Consider the following 27308-nt stretch of genomic DNA (forward strand, 5'->3'; position numbering starts at 1 on the left):
TTTGCGGTTCTCTGGCTAGAGTGCACTCTGCCTACAGTGCACTTCCCCAGTTGTTTCTAACCCCACACCTAAATGGTAAGAGGACAGAGAGACCCCAAAAAACAAAACAAAACAAAAAAAAACAAAACAAAACCAAAAACAAAAGCAAAACCAATCAAAAGTGGTTTGCCATGCTCTCTAGGGACCACAGTTTCTTGTATCAAAGCGGACAATTCCCCTTTCACGGAGAGGTAGGCTCTGAGGCCCTCTTGCCTCTGCTTTTGCAGAATTGCATAGTGGCCAGGAAGTAAAAGAACATAGAAAGGAAAAAATATATATATAAGAGTGTTAGGAAACTCCTTTCCCAGTCTTCAAGGTGAAACAGGAGGGCTTCTTCTGGAACCCTCTGTCATTACCAACATCCACTTGAAACCCATTCAGACTACGTTAAGTCCAAGCCAAGGGATATTGGAGGAAAATAAAATCATGAAACTTTGAATTCCTGTCCTCTCCAATCATTCTGCTTTGATTTACCTTCCAAAATCCTCAAACTGATTCTCTAAGTATTTTGTTTAGATTTCATAGCTGTAATGAGTGGGAGAGATAGGGTGGTATATACTTACTCCGTCTTACCTGGAACTGCAATCTGGAAATAATAGAGATAGAAAATGTAGGTATTAAACACCAGAAGACCCCAGGGTGGCTATGCGATTTGCCTGAGATATCATCCAGGGTTAGTAAGGAGTACTTTCCAGCGTGTGTTAGAGGCAGAGCGACCATCAGCCACACTAGGGCATGTTTTCAGAGAGAGATATTATAGTTGGACAACAGGTGTAGACCAGAAAACCAGAACATATGGTCACCTTATTTAGAAAGTGGAGTGGGAAAATTATACTCTTTTCTCATTGTACTCCACTGAGCTCAACTGTTCAATCACCATATATCGGAGACTTCCTAGATCGAGAATATTTTTTTTCAGTTGCCCGCTTTGTTTAGTAGATTGGCATGTAAGAAGCGTAAATCAGCTTTGTCCCTGATGCTCATTTGTCATCTTCAGTGTATCCGCCGACCTGGAAAGAGTATATCTGTACATGTTGGCTTAGCTAGGCCCTCCCCAAGCCCCCTTTTCTGAGTACGTACAAGCCTGAGCCTCAGTGTGAGTTTCTGTTAAGCTAAGAACAAAACTCTGGACCGCTGGATAGATCAGTTTTAGCAAAACTTATTTTAGAACAAAATAAACCTGGGTCGACCAGCCCCAAGAGGTTTCTGAGTCTTCGAGCTCAGAGAGCAGCTGGCAGGAAAAGCAGGGGCTCCGGCCACCACCATGGCACAAGGGCACGATGGCAGTGCGGATGCCTCCCCACTGAGACCCTACAATGAGCCTTCCCACAAGAAACTTCCTCCAGGAATAATTTATACCTTTTAACTCATCTTTAACTTCATCACTGAAATTCCCAACAAGGACATCGCTTGGTGCCAAAGCTGCAGTGGTTTTTCTGATGTGGGAGCCTCTGCGGAAAAAACCACTCAGGAGCATTTCATACAGGCTCCAAGCGGTAGCCCGATGACGAGGCCTTTTTGCCACTCTGAGCTTGGATGGCGCTCATACCAGTGAATGTGACACATTACATTTGAATGAGTCCAGAAGTTGCTTGTCTTTCTTGCTCAGAGGAATCTTTCCATTCAGACAGGGATGGCAGAGTGTGAAGCTTTTACAAAGTCCTCTAGGACCAGAGCACTGCTGTAATTACAGACTGAACACTCCATAGGAGAACACGCTTACAAGAATGAGATCCGCTTGTCTATCAGGGACAACTACAGGATACGCTCGCATATCACCCTGTTAGTTACTTAGGACTCAGCTGAGATCAGTAGGCCGGGAAGCACATACGAGGAGTGCCAGCCTCGACGGCCAAATGGCTCAGACCAAAGCTCTGTTCAAGCTCCATTCTTGTTGTCTTTTAACCCATGTAAACGTTTACTTCCCAGACTCGTCCCTTGGCTGCTAACTCTTACCACTGTCTTTCTACTTTGTAAGTAAGTGCTACGCCATTCCTTGTCTCCTCATTAGCCTGATCATTATGACCTACTTTGTCCCTTCTTGCAGTGGCCCAGAGCAAGGCTGTGTGCTTCATGCCCTGCCCAATGGCCAAGGGGACAAGAAGGAGCTGAAGTTAGCCCTCCTCTGCTCCCCTAGCCTTGTGTCTGCCACAGAACTACCCTCCCTGCCCGCCACAGGAAGGGCTCTCTTCTATTTCATCTGCTCAGAGGGGGCACTTCCCGCAAGGACAGAGTAGAGACTGACGGTGGCCCTGTCTGCCCCTTGTCCACCCCCCCCCACAGTTTCTGCCTTTCCCACTTACTTTCTGTGCTCCAGAGTTAATGGGTGAACACGGAGAATGGTTTGTTGTTGCTGTTTTCTTACAGAGAAGCTTTAAGCAAAGTTTAAATCAGTCACTTCGAAAAAAATAATATTTATTTGATTGCAAATATATATATATTTATATGTATAATAAATAGCAGACGTGGTAGCCGATACTGCAAAGCAAAAGTGACTGTTTCTGCGAATTCTGCTCAGACCGCTTGAAAAGTCTGAGGGGCGCCGTGCCCTGAATGTGAGCAAGAATCTGGAGAACTCACTCTCCCTCTGTGCAGAGGCTCTACCCAGAGCCTCGGGGTCATTCCAGGGCCTTCCAGCCTTGCTCAGAGTCGACAAAACACTTCCCCGTCTTGTATCAGCTCCACCGGTGTGGACCCATCCACATCTCCACTCACCAGGGACGGGGAGGAGGCGGCTCAGGGTCCGCTTCACCGTTCCCTAGGCTGGGAGCTCCTCCCAGTGGTTTCTGCTTTACTGAGTCATTTCAAGTGAAAAACTTCGGGGATACTTCTGAGATGGTTCCGCCTGAATCCTTTCGAGTTTTTCACTGGCATATGGTAGCGCATCTGCTTCCAGAACCTGGAATTGGGAGGGACTGATTTTGAGTTTCTCCAAGTGACTGTGGGCAAAACCCGGAGAGCTCTTTTCACAATATGAGGTAGAGACTCTGGCTCTTGGAAGGAGCAGAACTTAATTAAAATTAGCTTCAGTCTTTGGTCATCCAAGGCTAGATTCACCGCGGCTTGTAGTTCAAAGATACTGGGTCCATTGACATAGTTGGGGCTCAAGATAAAGATTCCTCTTCGACTTTTCTTAATCATGTTTACAATGTCTTCGGCATACACTGGAAATAAAGAATTTAAGGAACTGTTATTGCTAGACCTGGCGTCTCAATAACCCCGAATCTCCCAGATCTACCCAGAGGGTTCCTTGCAAAGGCACTCTTAGGGAAGGAGGGAATGGAAGCCTGGTTTGCTATGTCGCTTTTGCTGAATCAACTCTACTGACAGTTGAAGATATCCTCTGGTGTCCAGTGACTCCCAACTTTACATTCCTTTCTTCTCTTTGTGTTCCTCAAACTCTCAATTCCTCTAATAGCAGGCACAAGGCAGGCTGGGCTAACAGAGGGCATGGGATGCCCCAGGCTCCCGGGTAGGGTGCCTGGGGCAGAGGAAGACGGGGATGGAATGAGATCTGCACATCTGATGAGTGGCCAGGGCTGGGCCTCACCTTGCCCAATGCTGAGGGGTGTGGCCAGCAGTCCTACAAAGCGGAGGGGACCCCCTGTGTGGGATGACAGAGATGATTTCCTACAGAGGAGCCAGGAACTCTAGCTTTGTCCAAGAAGGCCTCCCTAGGGCCCATTAATTTTTTTCTGAAGACAGATTTGTTTGGATGACAGAACATGTCTCGCAAGACATGTTCTCCTGTGCTGTGGCCCAACATATTCTCAGCTCGTGAAACTTTCCAGAAGAGGCATATCCCAACAGAAGGAATGACGGGAAAGCCCACTTGTATTCAACTGTCCTTTTTGTCCTAGCTCATCTCTTGGCGCACAAGGCCTACCTCCTCCCGGGGCCACATCTCTTTCGAGCAAACACAAGTTGTATCCGTATTTGTTTTCCAAAACTTCGGGGAATAGATTCAGAGCCAGGTATTCCTCACTCAGAGATGAACTGGCCTCACTCTCAGAAGAGCTCCATTTCGCATAGGATACAAAAGCATCAAATACCTTTCTATCTGAGGAAGAGAAACGTTAAAAAAAAAAAAAGTTAACCATGTACCTATGTCTCACTATGTCTCACTATCGTGTTAGACCTACGCGAGCTTTGTACCCTACGATATATGGGCAAGTGTTGGGCTCCTTATGGAATTGATTTAACGCTAAAACAGCAGCAGCTGTGTCCATTTCAGAATCACACTGCTGAGTGGCGTCGGCTGTCCAATCGGATTCGAATTCTCATTTTTGACGCACTCCTGCCTTTTCACTGAGGTCAGATCAAACAGCTGTGGCTTCTGTGATTAAATCACACGTACTCGGGGGTTCCTCTGAATTTTCTTTGCACGGCGCTGTTGCTGTCTCATGAGTTATACATCAAAGAGGAGTCTGTCCCGTCAGAGCCTAGTAACATCCCACGAGCAAAGCACTGCCAAGACCCAGCACCTTGCAGAGGACAGAGCCGACAGCACATGGACCTCTACCAGCATCCTCAAGTGTAAAATGGTGTAATAGAACTCTCTGGTGGGGGCGCCTGGGTGGCACAGCGGTTAAGTGTCTGCCTTCGGCTCAGGGCGTGATCCCGGCATTCTGGGATCGAGCCCCACATCAGGCTCCTCCGCTATGAGCCTGCTTCTTCCTCTCCCACTCCCCCTGCTTGTGTTCCCTCTCTCTCTGGCTGTCTCTCTCTGTCAAATGAATAAATAAAATCTTTAAAAAAAAAAGAACTCTCTGGTGGATGGCTTTCAGGGTCGTGTGACATAACGTATGCAAAATGCATGGTGTTTGGCTCACAGCACGCACCAGGTAAATATCCTTTCCCGACCCTGCTTTCTAGATGGGAAATCATATTGTTTCAGGATATTTGTAAAGTCTCATGAGCCTCTTTTGAGCGGATTATTACAAATGCACATTGTGTACTGGGATGTGTCATACAACTAACCAAGAGAGGTGGAAAATCTCAAAAGTCCACTCATGGGCATCGGCATCCGGACAAACCAGGTTTGTATTCCAGCCCTTTGCACAATGGCTGGCAAATAGTAGTGTTACTGACGTAATTGGCCCGACACTTGCTGCACATGGACATAAGGAGAGCCCACCGTAGATGGAAATGCCAGCAATAGAAAAGGAAGAGGGAGTGCGGGAGGTCCAGGAGACAAGAAAGGGGGACGTCGAAGAACAGTAACCCAGGAGGCTCATCTGCGAAGCTCCTCGCTGCCCCGGGGGAAAGCGGAGGCTCGTGGGGCAGGGCCCACAGGGAAGGGCTGTGTCGTTTAAATGTGTGACATGCCCTAGTCGCCGCCATTCCTTCCACATCCCTGCGAAACTGCAGCGAGCTTGGATTTGTCTATAATCTGGAAACAGTAAATTACTTTGGTACTAAATTAGTGAATGGGAGTATCAGACCTCTGCCAGGTCCTTTGCAACTCCAACCAGTCCACATCTCTCTGAGATTTTGGATATTCGGCATTAACTTCAAAGGAAACAGCTATTTTGCTATAAAACATTAGATCGGCCACAGAAGGGCACTGAATCACGGTGCTTTAAAACCGGATTCTGCCTCCTCATCGGGTTCCTGTCTGTGCAAAGTAAAAAGAGAAAGGACAGATCTAAAAGTTTCACAGTTGATTGGCTCTTCTGTACAAGCTCTATGATCTTAAGATAAATATTTTATTTAAAAAAAAGCGTAATTTTGGGGCACCTGGGTGGCACAGTGGTTAAGCGTCTGCCTTTGGCTCAGGGCGTGATCCCGGCGTTATGGGATTGAGCCCCACATCGGGCTCCTCTGCTATGAGCCTGCTTCTCTCTCCCACTCCCCCTGCTTGTGTTCCCTCTCTTGCTGGCTGTCTCTCTCTGTGTCAAATAAATAAAATCTTAAAAAAAAAAGTGTAATTCATCTAGGGGATGACATTGGTTAAATAACTTGCTCAACTCATAAGAGCTAAAAAGCTAATTTGAAGAAATAAATCTCAAAAAACACTCTTGGCTTCAGGATTTCTTGCATGAATTCTCAATAATTAGTCTAAAGAAAGGTGTGATTGGGGGCGCCTGGGTGGCACAGCGGTTAAGCGTCTGCCTTTGGCTCAGGGCGTGATCCCGGCGTTATGGGATCGAGCCCCACATCAGTCTCCTCTGCTGGGAGCCTGCTTCTTCCTCTCCCTCTCCCCCTGCTTGTGTTCCCTCTCTCGCTGGCTGTCTCTTTCTCTGTCCGAATAAATAAAAATAATAAAATATTTAAGAAAAAAAAAAAAAGAAAGGTGCGATTGATGCATCGCTTTTCTTGCCCCTTGCCTGTAGATCTGAGAACTCCACTGCATTCCCAGTGTGGAGCAAGCCCTGGCATGGGAAGTCATCACCCCCGGAATCCAGCAGAAGAGAATCATTCACTAAAACTGCAAATCAAATCTTAGAGACCTCCAGGGCTAGAAAAATGCTCAAACTCTTCTAGTCTAAAGAAGCAAACACTAATAAGCGCTAAGATCCTGTCTCTTGGGGAAGTGGGCAGATAGCTTCAGTCATTGTAATAGTACTTGGATTTTATAGTTTCACACTTTCCGAACATTGCCAGCATCTTCAAAGCCCCTTATTTTATAGATGAGGCTCACCGAGGTAATAGCTAATGGGGGCTCTAAGCCAAACCTTGTAGGGCCAAATCCTCAATTGTAGCGCCATCTTCCATTTCGGTTTTGGGCCCATGACTTCATGTCCTTCTGCCGGGCTTGCAGAATTGCTGTGACCGTTCAAGCAGCTAATACATCTGACTGGCATGCCCTCAGTACTCAAGACATAATAACAACTGGCATCTGCTGAGTGTTTGCTAAGTGCTAGATGCTGTTCTAAGTGATCAATATGTCTTACGGCAATGAGGCCTCAGAGCACTCGTTGGGATTGTGATTACAATCCCATTTTACAGGAGTGGAAACTAAGGCGCTGAGACGTTAGGTCATTTGTCATATTGCGTTAGGTTGACGAACAGGGAGATTATTTTCCCGCCCAGCATGCTCTATCTACCATAGCATCATCGGTCAGCAAGATTCCTGGTAAATGGACTGAAAAGAAGTGGTTTCTCCACCTGCTCCTGGCTCTCCCAGGTGTGAAGCCACTAGACCTGGAAGAAGGTCTCAAAGCCTGAAGAGCATGACTTTCTCCATCAGGCAACATCCATTTCTTGAGTGACTCCCTCTAAGTCAGCCCTGAGAGGAAAATTCAGAGGCAAGTTAGGGTCACCTTACCCCCGAGTGTCTCATCCTTGCTCTGGTAGGTTCGGTACAGCAGGACTATTTCAATCCAGTACGTGTAGAGCAGAGCAGCTGCCGTCAGCACGCCTGCCAGGGTCATGACGGTGCCAAGTAGGATGTATGTGAACACCACTGGAGGAAACATGGCAGCCATGAGCAAATGCAGAGACAGCTTTCCTGGGACAAGGCCACCACATTCCGACCAATGCTGTGGGCCCGTCCGGCACCTTTTCTGACCCAGTTATTTTATCAAAATCACTGCTGTTGGAAGCATTCCTCTGAATTTGGAAAAACGTACAATTACATCTTGAGAGAACTGTCGTACAATGAATTGGAGACAATTCACGGGAACGGGCCATTCCTGGTTGGGGTGGCCAGGGAAACTGATCATGGCCACTTCTAGTTATTTTTCCCCCATAAACCTCCACACAACCCATTTGTATCGCTCCCATTGCATAATATAAATTATTTTCATGCACTATCATCACTACCAAGGTCTAAACTTCCTGAGGCCAGGAGCTATGCGTGGCTTGGTTTCGTACCCTCCACGGTACCTAACACGTGAGACCTTCCACACACCTCTCCTGACAGGAGCCCCATTACCAAGCATCCACTATGGCCAAGCACAAATTTTGTCTCACGTAAGCCTCACTAGCATTCAAAACTTGCTTGTTCTTGTACTCATTTATTAACTGAATGAATGATATCAAGCTTACCATTGAGTGTCTTCTTAAAGAAATTTCAAAAACTATTCTTTACCAGCAATTTCCACTCCACCTTTAAAAGGCTGTGATCTGTGATATTACACATACCACCCTGTGCAGTAAGCAAGATGAGTCTTCTTCCATACTCCAATACCCGACCATCACATTCTCTGGACTGAGAAGCCAGGAAAAGAAAGCCCTAAAAGGGAGCTAGGTCCTAGCACAATATCTGTTACACAGGACATGCCCTTTAGGTATTTGGAGATAGAATAAATGAGTAAGTGAATGAATGAATGAATGAATGTCAGGCTTTTCCAACACGGCCCCCATACACAGGGTATTAGTTAAAAGGACCAGTTCTGGATCACTGATATGAAACCTACTAGTGATGTGTCCTTGGCCAAAGTATCAAATGGTTTAACACAAGCCAAGTGCATAGTGTCCGGCATCTAGCAAGTGTCATTTGCTGTCAGCATCATTACAGTCCTTTAGGAAATTTCCTCTCCTCCCAGATAAAAGCAGTTGTGTGCATGGTGAGGCAACCTTCCAGGCTTACCTCCTTTCTTTTCTTTCAGTTGGATGGACTGGGTAGTGTTTCCGATGGAGTTCTGGGCAAAGCAAATGAACTTCCTGCGAAGCTCCCTCTGAGTAACTCCTTTCAAGTGGATAACACGGGAAATGACTTTATCCTTTTTAGTGGATTTAACACTAGGAAAGAAGGATGAATACCGTATTCATTCAGTAGCATCCACTGACCACCTTTTGCAGTATTCGGAACTCATATGAACAGCCAACAGTTCGGCTTTCAGAAGAGCTAAGAGATCACATAGTAGAAGGAGATGCCAGGAGAACATGAGATCGGCCATCTTAGGATGCGGGCTCATTTTTGATGATTGAATCTGCTAGGCACCATTTTATGCATTTACACCAGAATTTAATTTACTGTGGGTCTCATTTGACCTTCATCGCTCTAAGCATTCCCCTTGAAAACAGACGGTAACAATAATTTAAGAATAATATTGACTATTGACTCACTTCCACCCAGGGCTTATCCTGTTGAACGCTCCATTTGGACTATTGAGTCTCCTTCACACCTCACCTCACAGGAGCCCCCATGAGGTAAGAGTATCATCATCCCCACTTGGCCAGCAACGCAGACCAGGCACAGAAGGTGGGTGACAGTCCGAGGTCACTCTGCTTGGAAGTGGCAGCCTGAGTTCTGGGCCTAGGCCACTCTGCCCCATCCAGCAAGTTGTAAGTGTCAGTATTCTTTCACAATTTGGATTCTCTAAAGTTGGCGATCTACAGTCTGTCTTTACATGAAGGAATAATTTTTGTATGGATGGTGTTTTAGGTTGTGTTGCTTGAAGCCTACGAAACCAACTCACATTCACTGAATGCTCCCTACTGGTCAGGGACCGCGAGGAGAATGTCACCTCTACTGTATCAGCTCCCTACAGGGAAGGACCTTGGAAAGTGGACATAAGTGTCCACAGATTACAGATGGTGGGATGGAGTCTTGCAGGGGTCAAGGGTTGCATTCTCAATAGGTGGAAAACAGAGATTCGAGCCCAAGGGCTTGTGTGATTTCCCTCGTCCTAGCAATTCTTGCTAAATTCTATTACTGTTATCAAAATTTGTTCTTTACTTTTTGTAGTAATGTGTACTTTTCAAAATATTACATTTGTTCATTGAAATGTTTTAAGACTCAGAAGGAAGTGCTTAATACATAGACTATTAATCTGGAACAGATTTTGGAAAAACAAAGGATTCCATTTTTTAGTGACGGCCCTGACAGATTAGCTCCAAACTCCTAATCCTTCCAGGGACCTGAGTCCAGCTTCATGAAGCATTGGATAGCTCTGAATAGCTGGAGTTTTCCTTTCTATTGAGCCAAACTGTCTTCCCGGCAAATTCGGTCCACACATCAGGGTTCTGTGCTCCAGAGAGCAGCAAGCTAAGTCTGTTTCCATAAAATGTAATGGCTTCCAAGGACTTCAAGACAGATATCCCATCTCTGCCTCTCCTTTTCCATTTGGATTGCTTCAACTATTCCTCGCTTCACGTGCTTTAGGTCAGACTCATTATTGTGTGTTTTCCTCTGGATACATTCCAGATGGTTAATGAGTGCACATTTGGATCCCTGGACTCACCACTGCTCTAAATGGATGGCGCTGGGAAAAATGGCGGTGGGGGGGGGCAGCATTCTTTCTCATTGGTTGGACGTGCTACTCCTATTCAGGCAGCCTGGGTCGGTATGCCTGTCTGCTTGTCAGCTTGATGTATAAAGCAGCCACCTCGAACTGTGGCTACAAACTGAGCTTCAGGACAGCTTAAATAGTTCATGGCCTGTCCGAAACTGCTCTTTAGAATGAACCTGCACTTTGCCTTTCCGTGCTTTCTATCCACCACTAGTGGGCGCTAGTGGCCACACTGTCAACTGCGCCTGGTTGCTCACCTCTAGGTGTACATTGTTAAGGGTTCCAAAGGTGAAAGCATTTGGTGTGGGTTGCAGAGGATATCGTCTGCTAATTTCCTTCTTACCCAATCTCCTCAGACGTTGGGAATTCCCACTCCTGGTCAGAATCTTTAATGTACCATTTTATGACAGGCGTAAAGTTCTTTTGGTAGCCAAATCGTGCCGTGCAGTTAAGAGTTAAAGGCTTTCCTGAAAATGAAGGCGACACAGAAAATAGGAAGTCCGTGAGAACACTTTGTCCCGTGCAGAAGGAAGACTCCACCCAAAGACCGTTCACGACTGCAATCACGTTTGCAGGTAAAGAACAGGTGTGCCAGAAATAACCAAACATCTAGCTGTCTCTCATTTGGAAACATATAAGACCAGGTCTGTTTGTCTCTGATGGGCAATACTTCTATCTCGAACCTGCAACTGTGTGCTCATAGCACTAAGAATTCTGAGGTGGTTTGAGGATAGACGCCAGGCAAATGAGGAGTCCCCTCAGTGACCAGTCTGCTTTTCCAACGCTGTTGTTGAGTACAAAATGTGTCAATAAAGAACACTTTACTGCTGACCAATAGTTGCATATTAAATTAAAATTGTGAAGTTCCTTTAATATAGTTTAATGAAGACGTTATTTGATATTCAGCAGTTTCTTGAACAATTTACTATGGTGGGGTTGCATAGTATTACACTCTCCTCTTTCTACCCATTTTTCCAGATCCACTCTGCCTCAAACTCAAATTTTCACCTTTAAAAAATCGTCTTTGCACCTTAATAATGTCCCCCTGCCCTGTAATTCTTTGAAATTCACTGAAACCATACGTAGCTTGGCTATTTTTGAATTATTAATTTTTTTTCTTTCCTCCTTCCTCGCATTCTTGCGATGCTGCTGATTTTGCCGCCTATTTCCATAGTCAGGACACACTGATACCGCCATCTAGCGGTCTTTTACCATAGTATCTATTTGGACATTTCTGTAATTATAACTATTTTAGCGTTTCAAAGAGTGCTTATTTTATTGGAACAACCAGCACTTGGTTTAAATAGAGCAGTTCTTATTTTACTGTACGGGATGATGTAGATGTTATTGAAGTTGATAAAATACAAGGAGATCAAGAGGAAAGTCACTCTGCCCCTCTACCCAAAAGACGACACTATTTGGGAATATGAGTTACTTGAGCAGGGATGTAGTGTTCCTCTACAATTACCTTAGAGGCCACACCAAACACCAAGTTTACAAAGATTCATGCTATTCAAGTTGGTAAATTGGTTTAATTTACAGACTTCACCAATGGACCTCATATAAGTAACCACCTGTTTCCGGGATGAGTAAGGAAGAATCTAAAATCTATTGATCATGTCCAATGCACCAGCCGTCTAACATACATTATCCTACTTTTCTCGATGCATCCAGATGAGGTCAGTTTTCTTCTGTCTGTTTACAGATTTAAACCCTGAAGCTTAGAAAGAATAACTAATTCTGTAAGGTCGCAAAAGTAGCCAGGGGCTGAGCCAAGATTCACACTCAATTCTGTTTGACTTAAAATCCCTAGCCTCAGGATGCCTGGGTCGCTCATTTGGTTAAGCGTCTGCCTTTGGCTCAGGTCATGATCCCAGGGTCCTAAGATCGAACCCTGCATCAGGCTCCCTGCTCAGCGGGGAGCCTGCTTCTCCCTCTGCCTGATCTGCCTGTTGCTCCCCCTGCTTGTGCCTGCTCTCTCTCTGACAAATAAATAAAATCTTTAAAAAAAATCCCGAGGCTCTTTTCCTTATATCACACTTAGACCTGCTCCCAGAAGCACAATGTCATTCAATGGTGATAACACAACCCACCTTACCAAGTTCTACTTCCAGCGTGTCCTTGATGGGATCCAGGATATCTGGTTTGTGATTAGTGTCTTTCACTGAAAGATGAAAATAGAAATGATTATGTGCATTGGGAAATCTGAAAGCCCGCTTCCTGAAGATGTGTGTACAAAGGGGCACTTTGATCTCAATGCTTTGGAGCTCTCTCTTCAATTCTGATTCATATTCTATAAGGCTAGGAACTAAGGTTTCCATGTAAAAAACCAGCCTCCAAAAATGACCATGACATCAGGCCACAGGTGCTAGCAAATTAGTCCCTGACAAATCCTCATCCACTTGGGTGCATTTTCTTCCGCACCAGCCCTGCTCAACCATCGCAGACCTGAGCCCCCATTCCTGTCTTCTCCTACAAGATTGCTTTTTGGCAGCATCTGGCTGAGTAATCCAGAAAAAGAACACACCTGAGAAAATCCCCACATCAGCCAGACTGGGGTCCACCTACTCCATCACCAAGTTTGTGGTTTATTTCAAAATAAAGGTGAGTCCCGCCCTCCATTACTCATTTATCCCTCAACTTCCTGCCCCACACTGTTACATAGGGCTCCAACTTCCTCCTGACTATGTCCCATCTCCTGAAAAAGGAAAATTCATCACCTCTGCTCTAGACATTGTCCTCTTACTTCCCGGGGACCCTCCTTCCCTCAAAGATTCCATCTCTCCCCTGTATATTTACCTCTCTCTCTCCTCTCCGCTCCCCCCCTCCGCGTCTTCCCATTGGCATTTATTAATGCTCAGTCTCTCCATCTTAAAACAGAGAAAAACCCCTGCACCTCATTTCCCTGCTGCCCTCATTCTCCTTCCTTTGCAGCCGAATTCTTGAAACAGTGCTATATGCTCATCTCCATTCTCTCGCTTCCTGTGGAGTTCGATTCCTGCCCCCATCTCTCCACAGACACTGCTTTGGCTAAAGACCCCAACGATCTCCTGGCACCTAAATCCACTGGGCACAACTGAGTTTTCCTTCAGTTTTATTTCCCAGCAGCCTTGGACACTCCTGGGCACCATCTCTTAGAACCCTCTCGTCTTTTGGTTCCCTGCTTCCCGGCTCTCCTGTTCACCTACCGCCTCTCTGCTTACTTCCCAGTATGTTTGGGGGTCCCACTTTCTCTGTGCTTCTTGTAAATATCAGTTTTCTTCCTTGTTCTCTGCTGTGGTGCTCTTCCCTACAAAAGGTCTTGAGCCTTGAAATGATCTCTCTCCCACGTCATCAATTTCACTTCCTTTACAGCTCTCCTCCCCACCCTTCCACCGGTACCCACTCACTTATGTAAATAATGAGCACCATCTTCCCAAACCCAATGTTGAGTTCGCAAACGTTTATGTAAATAATGATCGCCATCTTCCCAAACCCAACGATGAGTTCTCAAACGTTTATGTAAATAATGACTGCTGTCTTCCCAAACCCAATGATGAGTTTCCAAACGTCACCACTGAGGCAGAGTGTCACTCCTTCTGCCCAGAGATACTTTAGTCACTTGTCCTGGGACAGTTTCCCTCTGTTCTCACACCCCTTCTCTATCCCTGCTGGGGATCTTCCCCTTCCTCCCAAACTTTCCAAGTATTGCAATGCTCCAGGCCTCAGTTCCAGGTCCTCTTCTTTCTATATTCACTCTTTAGGTGACCTCATGTAGTCCCTTTGCTATAAATATCATGTTGACCACCCTCACATTTCATCTCCAACCCTAACATCTCCAGACTGGTTTATCCAATTCCTCCTTGTCATTGTGATTTAGATCACTAAAAGTCCTTTCAAACCTAATTCTTCATTTCTTCCTTAGACCCATTTCTTTTTCAGCCTTTTCTTGTTTCATGATGTCACCATTGACCAACTTACCCAGGCCAGGAAACAAAAACATCTTTCATTTCCCTCTTCACACATTAAATCCATCATCACGTTCTGTTGACACACAAATAAAGCCATTTCTCGTCACCTTTGCTAAGTCTGTGCAGTAGGTGACCAGGGGCATCTTTTAAGAAAATGCATCAAATCCACGCTCCCCCACTTGTCCCCTATGTCAGCTTTTATCTATGCCATACAATGCTATCCTCCATCAGTATCTAACAGAAAGTCCACATAGTTGCCCAACCTAAAACCCAACTCTCTCAGCCTGGATCCCTCCTTTTCCCTCTTCCTCACCGCCAATTCCCAAACCCTTCCAGACATACCTCCTCCATCTTTCCCGAGTCTGTCCACTTCTGTCTGGCCTCACTGCAGCTCCTAGTTCAGGCCACCATCAGCAATTGCTCTCTCTATCCTTACTCCCCCCAAATCCACTTTCTACACAGCTGATGGAGTAATCTATCTCAAATACGAATCTATTCCTGACACTCTCCTGCTTAGAACCCTCACTAGCTCCCCATTGTTCCTTAAATAAAGTTCAAACATGCTAAAACAGCAGGATGTCAGTCCTGCTTCCAGACACTCACTCTCAATAGACCTTCTTTTTCTTCCTGGACTGTGCATGCACTCTCTCATCTCCCAGACATTGACTATGCTGCTCCCTCTGCCTGGAACAGCATCTTGACCACCTTCACTGCTCTGGTTTGGGCTCACCCCTCAGTTCGCACTTGGACATGGTGTGTCCAGGTTTGGGTTTCGCGGGCCTCCCATATGCCCCGTTGCTTCCCTTCCTCACCACTCACTGAAATGTATTGTGATGGCCTGTGTGCCCCACAAAGTGGGAAGTTCTGGGTGGTCACAGAAAGTGTCCAGATGCTCATTCTTATAGCCGTAGCACCAAGCCCAGTGCCCGAAATGTATTAAATGTGCAACAAATATAGGTGTAAAAATGAATATGTGAAAGAATGAATGAGTGAGTGAGGAAGACAGGAATGCTTGGTTGAAATAGAAGCAACAGACTGTGTAAGGCATCCCTTGGAAGAAAGAGAAAAGCAGATTCTGCCCCTGAAAATTTGTTAGGCTGAGTTATCATGCCTAAGAGAGGAACAATCACACATCCCGTGGAGGGGGCAAGGGGTACAAGTGGGATGCTTGCATTCTAACTTCTTCTCCAAGTAGCAATCTAATATAAACGTAAATTGCTGAGGTCCAGGAAGGAGGCAGAAGTGGTTATCTTGGCCTCAGGGTGTTTACTGTAATTTGTATCTCACACTAAAAGATGAGGAGGTAAAAATAATCAATGTATTTACTAAGAGCTAAGTCAACCATTCTGTAGCTCTTTAATACAAAGGTTGAGATCCTGTTGTGTTTTGACAAAAGCCGTGCTTAAATTAATTGCAGCATACAATTTATTCATGTGGGCACTTATAAACCTAGTAAGAATGACCCAACGGAAAGACTGGGCCAAATATAGACAGATCACAGAAGAATAAACCCAACAGACCAATAAAAATATAACAAAGTATTAAATTTAATTTTACTCATGGAAATGGAAATTGGGACTTAAAAAGAGAGAGAGAGAAAGAGATCTCACTTGACACCAATCAAAAAGTCTGATAACACCAAACATTATTTGGGAATTATGGGACTCTGTTCCCTGCTGAAGGGGGAGTAAATTGGCAAAACGATACCTTAGAATAACACCACATGTTTTTAACACAAAACACATTTTATAATATAAAACAATGTTCTTTTTATTAATGCCTACATATATTTGAAGAAAAACATAAGGACATAAATGGAAGAAGATAAGCTATAAGATTGGACTACAGCTGAGAAGGGAAGGAGCAGAAGAGATAAGAACATAGGCCTCAAGCTGTCCCTGCAATGTTTTGTTTCTTTAAAGGAAAAACAAGATTTTAAGCATGTGGAAAAACATTAACATGTATTAAAGCTGGTGATAGGTTCATGGTGGCACTGCTGCATGTGAAATATTTAATATCATTTTTTAACTTATTGGAAAACAAACCAGGGATTGATCAATGCAGGGAGAACCCAACTTGTGGCAATGTGAATGTGATCCAGAACTAGGCTTTCCCTGGGGGATGGAATCTAGGTTAAAGGGAAATTAATGTTTTCCCACATTCAAGGCTTCACATGACTACGAGTATATGATTATCCTTTTTTATTTTTTTCCAAAAAGGAAACCATTACTAAGCCAAAAGAAGGTAACTTTAATTGGGTAACGGGGCTTCAAATCCCAGATCTTGAAACGAAAGTCTCACTTACCAATGGTTGTCACTTGAACAACAGCTCTGACTGTCCATGAACTTGAGTTAACCGATTCAGTGTAATCACATATGTACGTGCCATCCTGTTCTTCGTAAACTTCATCCACTAGGATTGAGTTGCTCCTTTCTTTAAGGAGTGGATTTCCATTCTAATCCAAGGGACAAGAAAAATAAATAACTTTCTTTAACCGGAGAATCATTATTAATATTAATCACAACAACAGAAGAACTTTACAAATGAGAGCATCACCGAAGCTATGAAGAGCTTCTGTGCAGAAACTGTATTTGCAAGATTCTCATTTGTTCATGACAGGCATTTTAAAATACAATCACAGTATCTGTTAAGATCGAGGCACCAAATCTGACGGATCCACAAATGTTATTTAGCCTAGTATTTTCCAAAGCATGACTCAGGCCTCTGAAAATATTCTAGAGAACTCATAGTGCTTTAAGGGGCTGATACCTCGATGAATTTTTTTTAAAACCATGTATATTTGTATTTATGGAAATTGACATAGTTTTTTTGTGTGTGGGGGGGCTAATACGAAGTTTCTTCTATAAATAAATTTAACTCAAAAAAGGTGAAATTTAAATTAAAAATATTAAGTAAATAACTAAATAGGTGTACATAGATATGACAAAGAATGACTGATGAGTGAAAAACAATGAGCTCATGGTGGACCCAAACCCAAATGGAAACTAAACTGCAACTATGAACATTTCTCTCCCTTACTTAGCATATCCATCAGGGATACTCGTCTACTCTTCTAAGGTCTGAAGTTCTCCCCCAGCTGAACTTACCATTCCTTCCTGCTCTCATTTCCTGTTGCTGCCTCTCCACCCACTTGCCATTCCCTAAATAACCATATTCTTTCCCTATCCATGTCTCCGTACATCTCTCCCGCCACTTTCCCCAACCCTGGGCAGGCTGCGGCTCCACCTTTAACTCCAACTCAAGAGGGAACTCTGGCAGAGAGAGTGATCAGGCACTCTCCTGGCAGAACCAGGCCCTGCACGCTCCCAGACTTCCACGATCACACGTAGCCCTCCGATCTTAATTTCTGTGTATAGTTACCTCTTTCTGTGTCGTTGTTGAAACAGCCTTTGTGCCAAGACACAGCTGCTCCTGGACACACTGGCAGGAATAAACGTCGATCCCTCCCCCCGGAGAGTGCAGAGTCATGACTTCCTTCTGAGATTGAGAGAGCGCTCAGTCTCAGAAGGCAGGCCCCGAACCGTAAGGCAGAGTAGGATGCACTTGGGCAGCCTTGTCTCAATTCACAGGAAGCAGGGATGCTCCCTCCAGTCTAATCAGAGCCTCAAGAATATTTAGGAATCACACCATTGAAGGTAAGTGCCATCCTGGAAATATTTGAAATGGAGCATGGTTATAGGTAATAAGGCCACGGTGAGGAGGCTGATGCATGTAGATGGATTTGGTTTTTGCATCTCTAGTATTTGGCAAGCAGGCCAGCATAGTAAGCTCTTTGTAAAGGATGAGTGAATAAAGTATGTATAATTGAAAGGTTCTGAAGCATAAGAGTCATGTAATCACCTTCGTATCACTAGGGGCTAAGACATAGTAAGGTGTCAAAAATATCTGTTGAATGGTTGGGTATCACTGTACCAATAATTCTGTAGCCCCTAACTTCCATGTAGCACATGGCCTTTCAGTCTCCGACAAATAGCCCCTCACTACAGCAGTGAAAAGCAAGATAAGCAACAAAAATAACAAAATAGTAAGCACCTCTTATACAGATTTAAAAATCACTTCTCAGGTTTTATCTCACATGATTCACTCAAAGGATTCTCTGAATTGGGTTGCACAGACTCTCTGAGAAAACTGAGATTCTGGAGTTCCTGTGTTGCCCTGGATCACAGAGCTAGCAACTGAGAGGACTGAGGGTCAATGTGAATTTTTCTGACTCTTGAGTTTCATGTTCTCATTGAGGAATTTCCCTTCCACTTCCCATGCTAACTCATAGGAGCAGGGGTTCCCCTACCCCAAGTCTCTGGTGTGGTTCCTGTGGCCCAAGACGGGACTTCCAGTAGGTTGGTAAGGAGCCTGAGGGGAGGGTCAGACTGGTCAGAGAGGGGCAGCTGCAGGCAGGAAGTAAAAGAAAGCAAACAAGTGGGGCAGACAATGTTAAATATCAATCAGCTGATCTCAAGGGTCAAGGACCCCTTCAAAAGAAGGGTCAGAGCATGGGTTCAAAGTTCAGAGATAAAACTCTGGAGAATACAATAATCACATACAAAGCGCAGAGACTGGAGCAGAGATGTGTCGTGAATCACCCAAGAAAGTAACGGGGAGAGGACGCAGAGTGATGACTGAGACCTCAGCTATGCCACAGTGGGGATGGGTCAAAACAAAGTGGACCTGATTTTTTTTTTCATAAAAACATAAGTATGGGGGCACCTGGGTGGCTCCGTTGCTTAAGCATCTGCCTTTGGCTCAGGTCATGATCTCAGGGTCCTGGGATCCAGTTCCTAGTCCGGCCCCCTGCTCAGCAGGGAATCTGCTTCTTCCTCTCCCTCTGCCCCTCCCTGCCCCTGTTCATGTGCTCACTCTCTCTCTCTCTCAAATAAATAATAAAATCTTTAAAAAAAATAAAAGAAGGTATGACTTCATATGTATTCTTAAGACTTAATGAGATGGAACTAAAAGGAAACATCAAAGAAAACAGGTAAAGTAGAGGCCATTTGTGTCAAGAACGATGGGAAACCCATTCTGGTAAGATGATTGCAAATAAATCCAGTAGGAAAGGGAGGTGCTAACGGGGCTGTTTTGCTCAGCTGTGAAACAGTCTTGAAGAAAATACGGAAGGAGGAACATCTCAATGTGAACTTGTATGAATAGTGTCAGTAAGTCCTAGACAGAACAGAGGCATGCAGAAAAGAGGAAGGCACTTGGACAGGACATTTAAAGGAATCTGTGAAGCAAGAAGAACAAAGAAAATGCATTATAGGAAGTGCAGTTATTGAAATATTACCGTCTAATGTCATCAAGCTCTAATCCTACCAGCCAGTGCAGCCACCCCAGGGAGTACAATACACCCGGTGTTATTCTATGGGAGTGGTGCTCCCCACCATTGGACGACACAGTGGAGATCCTACCAGGGCTTTTGCTACCTAGTTTGGGAGGACTCCCAGCGTGGACATCTCGAGCCCTACCCACCCTGATGGACTTCACATTTCCATGCCTGTTTTAATGATTCATTATGTCCAGATCTGTGTATATGAGCTCTTCTCTTCCCTCATTGAATTCACTTCTACCTTCTCAACTTGCTAAGTGTTGTGAACATATTTAAGCCAGAAAGACCCAAAACAGGAGTCATCTCTTTTATGTCCCCCAAAATATTTCATCTTGTATTTTCTTCCTTGAAGATATCACTGGCATCCACCAATTTCTTTCTGTCCCCACAGCTAGTTCCCTGGATCAGGACTCACACTTGTAAAGTTCAGTCACACCAACAGCGACCCCCAATAACCATACCACATACCAGCCTACAGCCTTTGTTTTCAGCCCTAACCCTAAATACACCTCTCAGAAACGCCCTGCTACCACCAGGCTGAGCCACTCACCATTCACAGAACGTGCCTCTCATGCTTCTGTTCTCTGTCTCCCATCTGCCTTTTCCTGCAGCTTCAGTCTCTTGCCCTAATCATCAACTGACCACATTCTACTTATACACGAATTTCGTACTCATATTTAACTTCTAAGTGGAAAAGGGTACATTATGGAAAGTAGAGACCCATGAGCTAGATGTTCATCTCTAGCCAAAGTCTTAAAGGAATTATTGGACAGATGGCTTATGAGCTCTTAAAAAAGAGAAGTTGGTTAATATCAGCCAGCTTGCACTCACTACCAACATTCATGCCAGTCTTGTCATTTTCTTGTATGATAAAAGGAAGAGACCAGAGGCTCAAAGGAATACAGGAATATGGTAGATGTTCTATCTTCACTGTAGTGAGTCATTTGGAAAACGTGTTCATGAGGTCTTTCTTAAGTAAAATAGATACATATGGGCTGAATGAGTCAACATTTGGGTGCCCTTTTTAAGTTAATTGAGCAGTAATACTTCCCAAGTTGTAGATTAGTTGTAGACCATGGGATCATGCTAGAGTAAATAGTTGAGTTGACCGGCTGTTCAGCGCCCGGGCTGTTCCGTATTTTTGCTAAGACCTATCATGCCTGCCTCTCATCTTCAAGTCACACCAGTCTGGGAGCGATGGCTTAATATGGTGGATTTTATTTTATTTTTTTTAAAGATTTTATTTATTTATTTGATAGAGAGAGAGGCAGCCAGCGAGAGAGGGAACACAAGCAGGGGGAGTGGGAGAGGACGAAGCAGGCTCACAGCGGAGGAGCCTGATGTGGGGCTCGACCTAACGCCGGGATCATGCCCTGAGCCGAAGGCAGACGCTTAACCGCTGTGCCACCCAGGTGCCCCAAGGATTTTAAAATCAGTTCCAAGCTCTTGATATGTAGAATGATGAGTTAAAGCCAACAAATCGGGATTTAATTAGAATAAATGCAAAATCTTGAACATGGGTTACAAATTCTACTCTGTTGATACAAAATTGAACTGGCTTGATCACAGTTCTTGTGAAAAAAACAAAACAAAACAAACAAAAAAAAAACCAAACAAAAAACCCTACCTGCCAACTAAGAATGAATCAACCACATAATGGAGCTGTCCCAAAGCTAATGTAATCCTGGACCACATCGATATGCTGCTCAGAACAAGAAGAAAATAGTTTCTCTGTTTTCACTGTTGGTCAGGCACCATGTGGGTTATAGCATTGAACAGATGTCAGAAAGTCGTGCAGGATCACGAACACTCTGAAATTGCTCAGTGAGAACAACTGAATGGGCCAACGTACCAACCTTGAAAATACTTTTCAGATATCAAATTGAAATGATCTTTACTTCTTCCCCACTTGGAACCACACTGATCTTTGGTCTAGCCCATCTCACCAACTCACCAGTTCTCTGTCTCTCGGCTCACAGAATGTCAGGCAGTACTAGTGACTATGAGAAAAGTAGGCCAAAAAGAAATGAGAAGGAGAAGTGGCAGGTCTGAGTGTGTACGTTCCATGGAACGCAGGGCTCCGAGGTGAGGCCATGGTGACGTCAGCACTGTGGCCAGTGAGTGTGGCACATGAGGGAGGTTGTCTTAAACCACATGGAAAGGTTACTTGAGGCACAAGTCTAAGTCACAAGAGGCCACAGCAGTGTCGCCGACACCCGAGTCTCAATGCCATTGTGGAAGGACCTCTCCTGCTGTCCTGTAGTAATTTTGCCCATGTCAAAGATTTGCTTAGCGAGAGAATGTAAAATGAATCTCATTAAATGTAATTCTCATTTATTTAAGATGAAGTCTGTTTAGGCTATTTCTTATTAGATTCCTAGAAATTAGCAAAATATGGAGAAAATGTTCTTTGAGTAAATAACAGATAATTCACTTGAATTCTGACTTCTTGGTCATTTACTCTTTCCATTAAGAATCTCCAAGCCTAAATCTTTTGACATGTTATTAAACATCTTTTGAAAGCCCCCAGAGCCTCGAGCCCATGGATTTATTTCAGTGGGTTATTCCACACATCTGGCAGAGGCATCCCTGGTCAGGAGTGTCATTTGAATTCAATAGCACCATGTTTTCCTCTGCACAGCCCGTGTTAGCACCTGCTCTCTGTTCTGAGCTGGCTTAGGTGTGACCCACCCACCACCCGAGTACTGGGTGGTTAGCATGAAGGAAAGGAGCATTGCGTATTATTTGCTGCCTAATGTCATGACTTCTCGTGATACGCTCCTTCCGTGAGGACTGTGAATTTTCAGGTTAGTGCATGACTGTGTGTGTGTGTGTGTGTGTGTGTATGCATGTGCACACACACATGCAATTGGGAAACATAACTTGAACAATTACCTATCCAAATCTGTATCAGAAAGTATAATTTAATTTAATTTAATTTATTGAATATTTATTTATTTATTTGAGAGAGAGTGTGAGCGAGAGAGAGCACGAGATGGGGGAGAGGGAGAGGCAGACCCCCCGCTGAGCAAGGAGCCGGAGCCAGGCTCGATCCCAGGACTGTGGGATCATGGCTTGAGCCGAAGGCAGACGCTTCACTGACTGAGCCACCCAGGCGCCCCTAGAATGTACAATTTTGACAAGAGACATTGTTTGTCCACTTTTAGGACAGATGCTTATTCACTGCTAAACACACTGACATTTGCAGTCAAGACTGCAGAGACGTGAAATAAAGCCTCCTGTGAATGTCATACACTGTTAGGGTTTAGTTGACAAGAGCAATATATGCAGAAAACTGGCAACTATTGTGTGGCTTCTGTTTACCTGAGAGTGAAAATAGCCTTCCTTTCAGAGATACAATCGTTGAAAATGTAAATGCATTTTGATCTGAAATGACAGGGGTGGGGGGCAAGCCTGCTTTTACTGACCTAGGAACAGCCTACCTTGACATAGCAAGATATCTGTCATCCCAGACCACAAATATTTTTGGACCAAGGGAAGTTTTGTTCTTAAGAGAACTGAAAATAGGGGCACCTGGATGGCTCAGTTGGTTAAGTGTCTGCCTTCAGCTCAGGTCATGATCCCAGGGTCTTAGGATCGAGCCGCGAGTAGGGTTCCCTGCTCAGCGGAGAGCCTGCTTCTCCCTCTCCCTCTACTGCTCCCCCTGCTTGTGCTCTCTCTCTCTCTCTGTCAAATAAATAAATAAACTCTTTAATAAAAAAAAGAGAACTGAAAACAATGAACAGAATAATGGACTCTTCTGGTTTTTAGAAATTAAATTTTAGAAATTTAAAACTTCTAGAAATTTTTATGAAATTAATGTGTTTAAGTTAGGATTTTATTGAGGCCAGCATTTTTTCAGTGTCACTTTAAAATACAAATGTGAGACCTACAGCACATCACATCATTTGTTCTCTCTGTATACTTATTTCTATAGCGGACATGATAACGCCTGTCTCCCCATTGTCGCCAGGTGTCAGGGGAATCAAGTGAGGAAATGGGTCCTCACACCACAGTGCTTGTACCACCGTGACTCTCTGATTGCTGAGTCTTGGAGTGCATAGAACCACGAGCTAAACATGGGCCACTTATGTGGCCAATCAGTGGCAATTTAAAATGAAATTTTTATATTAGCAAATGTTTCGAAGTCGAATTTCACATTTTACATGACTTTTTACAGCAAAGTATTGGACTTCCAACAATTATTGCAAGTGTAGGAGGCAATTTAAATTCTATTCTTTGTTTCCACCGCCCAGGGGTCAACTACCACGGGGCTATGTTGAAGGAGATGCTTATGTGACATTTATATATCCGTTAGTAGTTGGAAAAACTGTAAGATGCCAAGGCAATGTGAAGTGTTTTTGTTATGAAGCTTATTCACATGTGGTTCATAGCTCAAAATCATTAGGAAGCTTGCTTTTTCCTTACCCCCACCCCCTTTCCTCTTTATACTGCCTTCCCGTCTCCCCCCCCCAACTGTGCAAGACACCTGTCACCTGGGCCACCTATGTTTGCCATAACTGTCCTCCCAGATGTGTTCTCTTTGGAAAGCATTCCAGTCTCCTATTTTGTTCAGAAACCCTCTGGGCCTCACTTGTTGGTGTCTCCCTTCCCCCAATAGTGCCCATTGCTTTCCAAAGGCAATAGAAATGAACTCGCCTGGTCTTCCGCATTAGCGGATGTTCACAAGTTTATGTCTTACCTCATGCATAATCACTTAACTTTTAGAAACTTTGTTGGCACTGATCAAAAAGATGGTTCTCCTACTCGCAATATGATGCTCTGTGACTCCCTAGGAGAAAGACCACTTTAGAAGGTCTGGTCTTCTCTGTAGGCACAAGGTCAGGATTTGCAAAGCTCTACACCCCAGTTTCTCAAACCCACATTTCCATAAAGCACCTATGGGGATGTTACTGTAAAAACTATACTCCTGCATCAGTTTTGGAGAAGCCATTCTTACCTGGTACCAGGTCACCTGTCGACTTTGTGCATCACTTTGGCAGTTGAAAGTAGGGCAACGAATATAGTCAGTGCTACCAAGAAGAAGGTATTGCTCGTGTGGTACAGAGTTATTTGGCATACAGGATAGATTTGTCTTAGGCTTAACTTCTAAGATGGTCTTGACACAACAGGCCTCACCCAGAGGGCTCCTAGGAGAGTTAACAAGGTCTTGTGAACATAGACGTTATATCCGGGTAATAGAGGATTCGGGAATGTTTTCATATAAGAATGCATTTGGGACATACCTAATCCTGGGTCTACAGATATATGACCCAGCATTATGTATTCCTGTTGTCAAAAAGTGTAGGGTGCTCTTCTGGATGATATGAGCAGAGTTGTTAGTTATTTCCCGTAATGGATCTCCATTTTGAGGTTGTAGGTACCACTGGACATCAGATAGGTCCTTATGACCACTGCAGGGCAAGTTTTCAGAGCCTGGACTTCCGTGGGATTGCTGTGACTGTGTTAAGTTACAAAATAAGACAAACTGCTCCCTCGTTGAAGAATATTCCCAAAGCAGTTTCTTGGTGATGCAATCTGAAAACCACAAGGAACAAAGCAACAGAGAGATGCATTAGAAGATGAAGCTCTCCCTTGGCAATGAGTTTTTAGACATAACATCTAAAGCACAAAAAACCAAATAAAAACTAAAGTATTGGGCACCTGGGTGGCTCAGTCAGTTAAGCTTCTGCCTTCGATTCAAGTGGTGATCTCAGGGTCCTGGGATCAAGCCCCACCTCGGGCTCCTTGCTCAGCAGGGAGTTGCTTGTCCCTCCGCCCCTCCCCCCGTTCATGATCTCTCTATCTCTCTCAAATAAATAAACAAAATCTCAAAAAAAAACAAACAAACAAGTAGAACTACATTAAACTAAAAAGCTTCTGCACAGCAAAAGAAATGATCAATGAAATGAAAAGATGACCCAAAGAATGGGAAAAAACATTTTCAAACCATTTCTCTAATAAAATACATCTGATTAACATCCAAAATACATAAAGAACACATACAACTCAAAAGGAAAACCAACAAATACACAAGAACAAACAACCAACAAAAACCCGTAAATAAACCACTTAAAAAATGGGCAATGAACCTGAATAAACATTTTCCAAAGAACATATATAATTGACCAACAGGTGCATGAAAATGTGCTCAACATCACTAATCATTAGGGGACTGCAAATCAAAACTCCAGTGTAATATCACCTCACACTCGGTAAGATGGCTTATCAACAAAAGACAAGACATAAGAGATGCTGGCAAGGGAAAGGGGAAAAGGGAACCCTTGTGCACTGTTGCAATTATAAATTGGTACATCCACTATGGCTCCTCAAAAGAATTAAAAATAGAACTACCGTATGATTCAGAAACATCATCTAAAGGAAATGAAAACACTATGTTGAAAAGATAGTCTGCACTCTTATGTTCATAGCAGTGTTGTTCACAATGATCAAGATATGGAAATTAACCTAAGTGTTCATCAACAGATGAATGGATAAAGAAGTTGTACACACACACACAAGAATATTATTCAGCTATAAAAAAGGAGGAAGTCCTGACATTGGCAACAACATGGATGGACCTTGAAGGTATTATGCTAAGTGAATAAGTCAGACAGAGAGACAAATACCATATGATGGCACTTATACGTGGAGTCTCAAAACAAAAAACAAAGCAAAACAAAAACCAAATTATAAACATAATAAAATAAATAAAAAAAAAATAAAGTGAAATTTAGTAACATTAAAAAAAACTGAACAAACTGAACAAATAAAATTATTTAATATTATTTCCAGTGTCCAACCATGAAAAATAAAACGAATAATAGGGAAAAAAAAGAGATCAGATTTGTGGTTACCTGAGGCTGGGTGGGGAGTGGGGACACTTCCAGTTATAAGATACATAAGTCCTGGGAATGTACTGGAGAACACAATGGCTATAGTTAACACTACTGTATGATATATCTAAAAGTTGTCAAGAAAATAGGTCCTAAGAGTTCTCATCACAACTAAAAAACAAAGAAGCTTCTTCTTCTTTTTTTTTTTTTTGGTAGCTATATGAGATAATGGATATTAACTACACTTATTGTAGCAATCATTTCACTATTCACGTAAGTCAAGTCATTTTGCTGTATATCTTAAATTTGTGTCCTGCTGTCACTTATATCTCAACAAAATTGTAGGAAAAAAATATCAAGCTCTAACTTACGTTTACAAAGAGTACATGGCTTAATGAGGAATTAAGCTCCCTTGTCTGTCTTCTTCACCACTTCCATTTAGAAGGTCAAGCTCTAACTCCCTCCCAGGGGACTTAAGCTGGCCAGCAGCCATAGCACTTTCCTGTTAAAGATGACCAAACCATCATCCCTCATTCCCCTCCAGCTGCCCCCACTGAACACCCAGCTACCGTAACTAGGCTCCCCATTGATGCTTGGTATCAGCTGAAAGCTGTTCACCCCAGTAATTTCTCTCTTCCTGCACCCATCTCAACAGTAGGAAGGAAATGCTCTGTATTAGTAGGTCAAGCTGCTGATATATCAGATTATCTGTCACTTCAAACTTTGACCACAAGACTCACAGTGTTAACATGAAAAGTGAAAACCCTACCTGAAATAGTCATTCCTTTAATTCTCTCTCCTGTGACAAGCCAAAGAAATATCCAGCCCAAATAAAGCATCATTCTCCCTGGGTCCTGTCATCACTTCAGTGAATTTGTTCTGTTGCCAGGCTGTGGTACATTGTGTTTCAGAGCTCCTCCCTGAGTATCCTCTTCATTTCTGTAAGTCAAGAAATGAGAA

General features: G+C 43.8%; 1 protein-coding gene across 6 annotated transcripts; it reads right to left on the reverse strand.

Annotated features, from left to right (window-relative positions):
• IL18RAP (interleukin 18 receptor accessory protein) lies at positions 1 to 27308 on the reverse strand. Of its 6 annotated transcripts, XM_034658946.1 has the most exons (11): positions 27118 to 27265; positions 26370 to 26431; positions 24759 to 25050; positions 24473 to 24662; positions 16476 to 16626; positions 12319 to 12384; positions 10564 to 10687; positions 8576 to 8727; positions 7310 to 7447; positions 3926 to 4099; positions 2434 to 3203 (listed from the first exon to the last, which is right to left on the reverse strand). In XM_034658946.1, exons 2-11 carry the CDS (start codon positions 26413 to 26415, stop codon positions 2839 to 2841), a joined length of 1698 nt encoding a protein of 565 aa, XP_034514837.1. In that variant the 5' UTR covers positions 26416 to 26431; positions 27118 to 27265; the 3' UTR covers positions 2434 to 2838. The 6 variants fall into 6 exon arrangements, with proteins under 6 accessions (XP_034514841.1, XP_034514837.1, XP_002913555.3 ...); XM_002913509.4 differs by lacking the exon at positions 26370 to 26431 and having other exon boundaries at positions 27118 to 27308; XM_034658950.1 differs by lacking the exons at positions 26370 to 26431; positions 27118 to 27265 and having other exon boundaries at positions 1 to 3203; positions 24473 to 24681; positions 24759 to 24941.

This window comes from Ailuropoda melanoleuca, chromosome 4, assembly GCF_002007445.2.
Source record: "Ailuropoda melanoleuca isolate Jingjing chromosome 4, ASM200744v2, whole genome shotgun sequence".
Taxonomy (NCBI): domain Eukaryota; kingdom Metazoa; phylum Chordata; class Mammalia; order Carnivora; family Ursidae; genus Ailuropoda; species Ailuropoda melanoleuca.

Coding starts and splice junctions, on each gene's coding strand:
- IL18RAP (XM_002913509.4), bottom strand. CDS start 27,190: ATGATGCTTTATTTGGGCTGGATATTTCTTTGGCTTGTCACAGGAGAG. Junction 25,051..27,117: donor TAAAGGAATGACTATTTCAG/GTAGGGTTTTCA, acceptor TGTGGTTTTCAG/ATTGCATCACCAAGAAACTG. Junction 4,100..7,309: donor CAAGGATGAGACACTCGGGG/GTAAGGTGACCC, acceptor TCTCTTCCTCAG/ATAGAAAGGTATTTGATGCT.